The 9,499-nt window shown below is 36.2% G+C and overlaps 1 protein-coding gene across 1 annotated transcript in view; it reads left to right on the top strand.

Moving 5' to 3' along the window:
• The first annotated feature begins 235 nt into the window (after nucleotides 1-235).
• nubp1 (nucleotide binding protein 1 (MinD homolog, E. coli)) overlaps nucleotides 236-9,499 on the top strand; it is a 34,332-nt gene continuing 25,068 nt past the window's right edge. The window contains exons 1-3 of the mRNA XM_079624322.1: nucleotides 236-363; nucleotides 829-933; nucleotides 1,202-1,335. Of these exons, the coding sequence (XP_079480448.1) occupies nucleotides 333-363; nucleotides 829-933; nucleotides 1,202-1,335 (270 nt within the window). The 5' untranslated portion in view covers nucleotides 236-332. The remainder of the gene's footprint in view (nucleotides 364-828; nucleotides 934-1,201; nucleotides 1,336-9,499) is intronic.

The following is a 9,499-nucleotide window of genomic DNA, read 5'->3' as shown; positions in this document are numbered from 1 at the left end:
AAAGATTTAAGAAATCCTTAAATAAGCAAACCATAAATTACCCAACAGTCTGTATGCATACTGTATATGTCGATTATTATTATTTTTGTCATGTTTGTTATATAATTTTTAATTAGAGTGGGAATTAATTTAATGTTAACTTGACTGACTGTTTAATTTCCTCTTTAAGTGGTCCCTGATCTGAATTAAATTGATCAAATATGTTTATATTTTACTTCTCACTGTGAGTCAAAATACCGCAATGTGAGGGTGCGGAACTTTCGACACACTGCATTATCCGGGGAAGTTCATAGTCGTTACACCACTGCCAGGAACTGCGCAGGATTTGAAAGATGGCGGATGTACCTAGTGATGCGCCAGAGCGTAAGTCTAATAAATGTGTATCTCATTAACTCAAGGACATTGAATACACACTTTTTTTTATCTGCCATCTGTTTACAGTTTAGTTTAAACTACCCTTTCACCAACTATACACATATCCAACGACACGTTTCGCTGTGCCTCTCTGATGTTTATCTTAAACTGACATCTGTCATTTTTAGGCAGTCTGGCAGTGGCACAACAACTGCCTGTGTCAGCTGCCTAGACGTTTATCTACTGTTTACTTTAACGTCCTTAAAGATAGTTACAGTTGCAACATGCTATAGATCAAACTAAGTGTAAACTTCTGAACTTGTGTCTGAGTCCATCAGTCTTTGTGTTTATTAATAATCTCAGTTAAAATAAAGAAAATGTTGGCATTTGTATATGATTCACACTTTATATGTCTATAAAGACGTATGCCTATATCAATTACTTATTTTAAAAGTATGTTGTCATTCTGTCTAGACTGTCCGGGCACAAACAGTGACCAGGCTGGTAAATCTTCATCATGTCAGGGATGCCCAAACCAGAATATATGTGCGTCCGGTGCCGCTAAAGCCCCTGATCCAGGTATAGCCTACATTGATTAATTTATGTAAATACATATATATTACACTTTTACAGCTGTATGTGAGCAGTTTCCTTCTAGATCTTTCAAACGTTAAGAAAGAAAGAGCAAAATACATGTCTTAACATGACTCTTTAAGAAAATGTTATTCTTTTCAATGTGTTATAGGATGATGATTGATGTACAACGTCAGTTTTTTTATTTTTATTATAATAGCTTGTTAGCTCCATCTAAATCTGAAGTGTATGACATTGTTTTCTGTTATTGCAGCCATAGAGGAAATCAGACAAAAAATGACCTCTGTGAAGCACAAAATTCTAGTTTTGTCTGGCAAAGGGGGTGTTGGGAAGAGCACATTCAGCGCACATCTGTCTCATGCATTAGCAAGTGATGACTCCAAAGAGGTAAGACCAAAGAATTCTATACTTTATCTCTTTTTTTCTTCCTTCGAAATTTAGCAAGGCTGAAATAGTAATAGTTTTATACATTCAGTATTAGTTATCTGGTTCAATTACTGTAGCCTATGTCTGAGAGATGTTTATATATATATATATATATATATATATATATATATATATATATATATATATATATATATATATATACACACACACACACATATATATATATATATATATATATATATATATATATATACATATATATAGAGATAAATTATTATTATTATTTAAAATAAACCTTTTTGTTATTTTATTATAAATTATTTATTTTATTTTATTATTATTATTTATTTTTGTAAAAGTTCCCTCATTTCTGCCTGGCTTCATTCGTTTTAGATCTGGTGTCTGAGATATATATATATTTTAAAAGATTTTATGTCATTATTTGTGTATTGTGTGTGTTTTATTGTTTTAGGGTCCCATACAGCTTTAAGTATATATTATTATTTTTTTAGGATTTTTTTTTATTTTTTAGAATTAACAGTGTTAAGCCACAAATACAAATATGATGTGAAATCTTGATAATATGGTCTCCTATCAGATGACTTTGCTGACCTTCTTTTCATGTGTTGTCAGTCGTGCAGGAGGACAACAATCCCGCACAATGCCTGACACCACTCTGAATTGTCTTCAATATATATATATATATATATATATATATATATATATATATATATATATATATATATATATATATATATACATACATACATACATACATACATACATACATACATACATACATATGCAAGTAGAAATTACTCAATAACTTGAAAGGATTTAAGTTATATTTAATCACACTCTAATACAGAATTATGTTGAAAAGTTATGGTTCGAGTTGGGGTAGATTTTACTTCATTTTAATACAGCAAAAAAGTAAAATTCATTTGAACTTTACAGATTTTTTTAAAGGTGCTGTTACTGTATGTATTTATTTTTTGACTGTACTAAAGCATAAAAATACCATAATATGTTTGTAGATATTTAGGCAACATGCTAAGTTCAGATACTTGTTCCTCTGAAAAATAATGCCAAGCCATGAAATGTAAAATGTGCTTTCCATGTCCCAATGCCTGTTTTTGTTTTGGATAGTGTGATCCCGCCCACAGTCAATTTACCCAATAGTATTTCTACACCCCAATGCCAGTTGGCGGGAAACTTAGCGTATTGCAGCGATGGGAGTCAGCAAACAAACTAGGTCAGCGATCGCAGATGGAAGCCTTGGCATCCATCTAAAAAGCTCTATGACCACCAGAGACATATTAAAATGCAGATAAATTAACAAATCAACTTTCAGTGTTCAAGTGCTCGTTTCTGTTGCTTGTCCTCAATCTGGCAATGCACGTGATCATTGAGTCTAGGAGGAGGGGGTGGGAAAACTCCAATATTTTGAATTTGGACACAAGCAGTACACATTTAAACCACTAGCTGTCAATATTACCTCCTACTGCATCTTTGAAGTACTCATTTCTTGGTAGAAAAAACATATTTGAATCCATAGAAGTAAATTATGTACAAAAAAAATGAATCAGCTTCTTTCATCTGCTCTGATGCAGTTTTACATTTGTTTTAACTGACCGCACATACGCCTGTTGGATGTCATGAGTTACATCTATGCTGCCTAGATTTTAGTAAGGCAAGTTTATTTATATAGCACATTTCATACACTATGGCATTTCAAAGTGCTTTACAGAAAGGAATTAAAGTAATCACAAAATAAAAGCAAGGAAAATCAAAACAGTTATAAACTAAATTAAAAGAGATATATGATACTGTTATAAAATGAATTAAAAGAGTAAAAAGATGATAGATAAACTTCTCTGGCAAAACACTGGTGTATAATATTTTTCACAACTCCCAGTTCCAGTAGAAATATGATCGCTAAATATGATCCACAGCCTTTGTTTTGTCCAATATGTCTCTTACTATTGTGATACCAGGGTAATGTGTGTGTGTTTTTTTTATTAAGACTTTATGACCTCCCCTTTTCGATTAAAAATATGTTTTGCACTCATCAGAATATGAAGTGCCACAACTAATTTAAATATGCTGAAAGCCTAACTCAAACCTTTTGATTCATTTTCATTCTAGCTTGTTTTTCAATGTGTTATTTACAGATTGCCTTACAGCACTATGGACATTAAGCCACATTTCCAAACTCGTTCAGAAACATTTCTGAAATCATATCAGACATTTTAAGTGCAGTGCCTTTAGCAAAACATTATTGTATTAATCAGAATAGGAAAACCAACCAACGCTGAGGGATAACATAACACTTATGCTTTCGAACTTGGATGAATCACTATGAGAGTGCAGTGAACAGGAAAAGCTTCTGTTTGTATCACAGCATCCGAGCCAAGCACTTCACAATAATGTTTCTCTGTCTGAGAGTGCTGGCTATTTTTAGTGCATTGTAGGGCTCTGCGGCAGAAAGAGCTGTGTTTACCGGGTTCATTGAGAAGAGCACGGCTCTGCCTGGGACTCTTTCTGAGCCAGTGCACTAGGGAGAGCTGTATTGATCTCGTCTCAACAAACTGCGGCCACAATAGTGCTGTCAGCGTGTGCAGACTGAGTCCGCTGTTTACCCTTTGGCAGCTCACTGAATGAAATAATCTTCAATCCCTCAAACAATTTAAATCTCACAGCTTGGGGACATCCACAATGTGAAGCGATGAAGCGATCCAATGTGGCCGACATCTAACGCTCTCTCCTTCCAGTATTCAGAAGTGCCTTTAAAAGGTCTTACTGTGAAATTATGGGTCATGTTTTTATCTTTTCTTTTATATCCCACTCTCCATTGTTAGATTGCAGTTTGTGCAACTGCATTTTTCTCTATATTGATTTTTTTCTTCAGGGACTGTTACTATTTCTCAAGCACATGGTATATGTAGTAATGGGACGCTGTAGCCTGCAGAAAATAATCGAGGTGATGTCTTTTTTTTGTGATCATCTGAGGTGAGTGTAGGACTATTGTCACCCTGGCTGATGCTGTTGACAGTTGAAACCCTATGTGTGTGTTAGTATGATCTCCAAACAGCACCTTCCACCCAGGCCTGTGTGCTGATAGCTCACACTTATCTGCTGTCAAAAGTCCCCCCGTCAATTCCAGAAGGGCTGTGAGCTTGAGTGGGAACTTCCTGTTGTATGCCTTGCATGGTGTTCACACTTCCTGAGAACTGGAAGAATCAGGAAAGCGTTGAGAGGCCCTCCTAGTGCAACCTTCAGCAGATTAGAGACACTTTACCGCACATGCTTGATATCAGTCATAAGGAGTTTATTTCACATGGAAAAAACTGGATGTGGAACAGAAAGAGAAACCTTGCATCTGAAATTAATTTTGTGATAAAGTCTTTCAACTGTATTAGCTTTGACATGGCCTTTTCTCTTCTTATTCTATTTTTTTCTGTTTATATACAGTTGTAATCTAAATAATTCAACCCCCGTTGCAAATCAGGTTTATTGGCAACATTTACAGACTTTCAGCTGTTAGCAATGAACAAATCAAACAAAAGTAATTGAAATCTCTCAACACAACAAATGTTTCAAGTGGTTTCCCCAAATTCAACTGAAAATACAACTTTTAATGACATCTGCAGTCTCAAAATTATGCAATCCCTTCATGGCAAGCATTTTTAGTACTTAGTAGAACTGCTTTCTAGAAGGTCTAACTGTAGGCAGAGTTTACCGCTCATCAATAGGGCCGAAAAGTTCCAGTTTTGTTTCATCGCTCCACAAAACAGAATCCCAAAACTTCTGTGCCTTATTTTTATCATTTTGAGCACTTTTCTTGTGCTTTTGGGTCAGTAGTGGTGTTTCTGCAGGTCTTTTGCAGTCACTTGAGGGAATTTCTGAACCTGCCTTCTCAGAAATCTGGTTGCAGGCGTTGGTAGCTTCCTTTTTCTGATCCGGTAGTTTAACCACTGTTCCTTAAACTTTGAACTTGCGATTTATGTTTCCAACGGTGTCTCTAGGAACATTTATTGCCTTCACTATCTTTTTGTATCCTGTTCCTTGTTTGTGAAGGGAAAGGATATCTTCTCTTAACTTTTTTGGACCATTTTTTTGACTTTGCTATATTCTGCTATATTCTGACATGCAGTCAAATGTGACATTCAACAAACCTAGCAGTTCAGATATGTCATGTGTTCTAGCTCAAGCTCACCTGGTGCAACTAATAAAGCCCTTGATTAGTTCCATCAGGTGTGCTTAAAGGATTAGTTCACTTTAAAATGAAAATTAGCCCATGATTTACTCACCATCAAGCCATCCTAGGGTTGGGTACTGAAACGTGGTGCCCATAGTGAACCGATTTCGACGTAAACGGTAGTAACGAGACCGAATAAGAACGAAAACTTCGGTGCCTGACTTTTTTTTTACCGCCCCCTGTAAAACAATGTTCCCATCCATACATATAATAAAACATCTCCAGTTAACCAGCAGAGCATTAATTTCGTTCGTTTGTTAAATAAGAGACGATCTAGCGTTGAAATGTGTTTTTTAAATCAAGTGATCAAAGTGCCGCTGCGATCAGTGGCGCGGATACAGTGTTTTCTCTTGTGGCTCACGCACACGCCGCACTGTCTTCACTCGGACGCGTGCTTCAATCTGTTGCGGAGACTCTATTCGTTCCGGAGAAATCACGAAATATTATGCACACAAACGTGTCCCTACTTTGATATACAACCACTGATGAGCATAATCGGTTTTGATGAGAAAAAAAAACAAAACAGTATGAATGCGGATTAGAACCCAGAACCTCTGACACGCTTGACGAAAGTTCAAGTTCAGCAGGCTGCTAGTGTCTCTATGGCACGCAGTGTGTTTATCGTACAAATTATACGCAAAAATTAGTTTTTACGTGCATATGATGCGCAGTTTTCGCTTGCATTTGATACGCACTTCATTGCTTATAATACACACGCACCCCACACCACTAATTCTACCCAAACGTATAATACACACGCACCCCACACCACTACTGAACCTACCCTAACCAACCCATGCGTATCCTATTCCTATTCACGTAAAAACTAATTTTCGTGGATAAATTACACGATAAACACTCTGCGTGCTATAGAAGCGCATTTAGTGTGATCGGGTTGCGACATCACAGATGATGATAACAGCAGCCGTTCCTCTTCGTGTAGTCTAGTAGGCCTTAATGCCAACTGCAAATCTTGCATATCAAGTAGGCTAGCAAACACCGTTGCCATTCAACAGCGAGTGTGGCAACGTGTGCAAAATGTTTTAACAAAGTTCCAACACTTCTTTATACGAGGCTATACTGTGTGTGTTAAATATTTCTGCTCAGTATCAGATATTTCTCTGCTTAAAGGACAAGTTCGGTATTTTACACTTAAAGCCCTATTTACAGATCGTATCTGATGAAATAGAACGGTTAAGTTTAAAATTTGGACACATGTTCCAGTCCCGAGAATTTTGGGTTTATTTCGCTTCCCCCCCCACCCCCACACAATGGTTGTCTATGGCCACTGGAAGATTCCTTCCTAAAACACATTAAACTTTCGTTTACAAAGACGTGAAACTCACCGAGTGGTCAGGGGTGTTCACTGATACGGGCCCAAAAAAAAACGCTGAAAAAGATGCATTCCAACAGGTTTTATCGTAGTGTTTGTCCAACTCCATTGATTGTATTGAATGTGCTGTGAGAGGTACGATATTCCTCCGCCGCTTCTTCTTCTGCTTCTTCTGTGTATTAAATGAAATGCAAGCGGTTTGCTTGCAATCGGCAAAGGTGCATTATCGCCACCAACTGGTGTCTATTATTCAAGCTCTCAACGGAAGAATCTGGGTGTGACGCGTTTGGCAAAATAGGTCCACAAACGCTAAATAAAACTAAAATTCTCGGGACAGGAGCATGTGTCCAAATTTTAATCTTAACCGTTCTATTTCATCAGATACGATCTGTAAACAGGGCTTTAAGTGTAAAATACCGAACTTGTCCTTTAAAGTAAAAGTCATAATATGTGAAGACAAAATGTTGATCTTAACTTAAGTGTTTTACATCAGTAGCCTAGTAAATGGCGCAATTTTTAATTTAATCAGAAATCTTTAAATATTTAAGTTAATATTGTGTCCAGTTTGGCCCTGTAAATAAAAGGGTATTCTTTTTTGACAAAGTGTGTGCGGTTTGGTTTTCTTAAGTACCGGTTCAAGAACCGTTTAAGCACCGGAACCGTTTAAAAATACCGAGTAGGTACTGGTATCGGATAAAACCCAACTAATACCCAACCCTATCTAGGTGTATATGACTTTCTTCTCTCAGACGAATACAATTGGAGTTATATTAAAAAATATCCTGGCTCTTCCAAGTTTTATAATGGCAGTGGATTGCAACCAACAGATTAAAGCTCAAAAACGTGCATCCATCCATTGTAAACGAACTCTAAAGGCTCCAGCGGGTTAATAAAGGCCTTCTGAAGCAAAACGATGAGTTTGAGTAAGACAAATACTCATATTTATTACATTACAAAGTAAAATTCTAGCTTCCGGTCAAACGGCCATACGCAGTCTACTTGCCCCTAATGCGCAACTTATGAAATTTATGACGTCAGAAGTAACGTAGTAGTGCGTCATGGTGTATCGTAAATATCAGCAATACGTCGCATTACTTGCATAAGTTGCATTTTATACCTAAGGCGAGACACGGCAGGCAAAAACATCGTTTTTTTTTTCACTGGTCAATTTTTAGATTTTGGGCTATTTGTCTTCAATAACATGTCTTCTTTCAGACTTGTTGGTGTTCTAAATCATCCCGCTGCTCCGCGATCTCTGTCTACTCCCTGTCATCACACATACCCTTGGGAAGCTCTCTCTCTCTCATGTACAGTGTTGTGGGATCCAAATATGGTCATTTACTTTTTATCAGCAACCAATCGTGAAAGTAAAATGGGCATTAACTCTAAAAGCGAAAAATCATTGGCTGATGTCAATTTCTGACAACATGATTTGTTCAGATGACATTTGACATTTAGATGTGTTTTTGACTGTTTTTCTGTTCAGTTGAAGGCCATAAAGGCTGTGTTTATAAGTTTTGATGTGATTTAGGTGATTTGTATTGTTGTTGCTAATGATTTGATAAGATATGGTGTCTGTAAATAGTTGTTTCCACTAAAAAAGTATGAATTTTTACATTACAAATCTTTAAATGCCTTTTTCTCAAAATTAGTTTTTTTGTCATTCTCCAGTATAAACATCTGTAGTATGTTAGCTACATAGCTATGTAGCACCTATGTACACCAAACTTTCCAGTTATACACTTAGCAGTATAAAATATAGTAAAAATATAGCGAAAACTGATTTTATTTTAAGTCTATGGACAATATATTTTGATTTCCTAGTTAATGAAAGCATATATCCTGAAATCCCTCTGAAATTCTTTTTTCATCTTGTGTGTAAAGAAAATGAAAAAATTATTGTGCACCTGGCTATATCATATGTTCAGATCTATCTACCAAAAATATATGCAAAATTGTGCATATTTAATGAGATAATGCCTAATTTGCATAATTAAAAATACAAATTTCAAAAACGTGTAATTTTTTAAATATATACTTCTAAGGAATCAACTGAGGAAGTTTCACGGTGATATCTATTATTTAAAAATGTTACCCTATTTACCTGTAGCAGGGAACTACACTGCGACCAAAATGGTCGCATATGCGACCTTTTGAAATGCCATTGCGACCCTAATTTTTAATGGGTCGCAAATGTATCACTAATTATTTTTGTTCCTACCTTATGTTTTAGGCAATATGCTATGATTTACTATGAGCATTTATTAAAACAGAAATGTGTATTTTAAGTATACGTTTTATAACGTGCTCTGAGCATTCAACACAAAGTTGGCTTCAGCCCCGCGACTTATAAAGTAATCGGGTTGATGTGCGCGTTTATGTCACACGTTTCCCGCTGTTCGCGCATAACTATTCTCCTCTATTGGCTCTTTATTTGTTTTAAACAGCAGACGTAATATTAATCCGTCTCTGGTCATGATTTGGAGACATTGAGCATTGAACCGTTTTGCCGTGATGCTTATATTTATCCCGCAGTAAAAATGCCCCTCCCCGCGGCCAAAACCAGTCGT

Source organism: Phoxinus phoxinus (assembly GCF_949152265.1).
Source record: "Phoxinus phoxinus genome assembly, chromosome: 1".
Taxonomy (NCBI): Eukaryota; Metazoa; Chordata; class Actinopteri; order Cypriniformes; family Leuciscidae; genus Phoxinus; species Phoxinus phoxinus.
The sequence above is the reverse complement of the archived record's forward strand: the minus strand, read 5'-3'. Positions and strand labels throughout refer to the sequence as shown.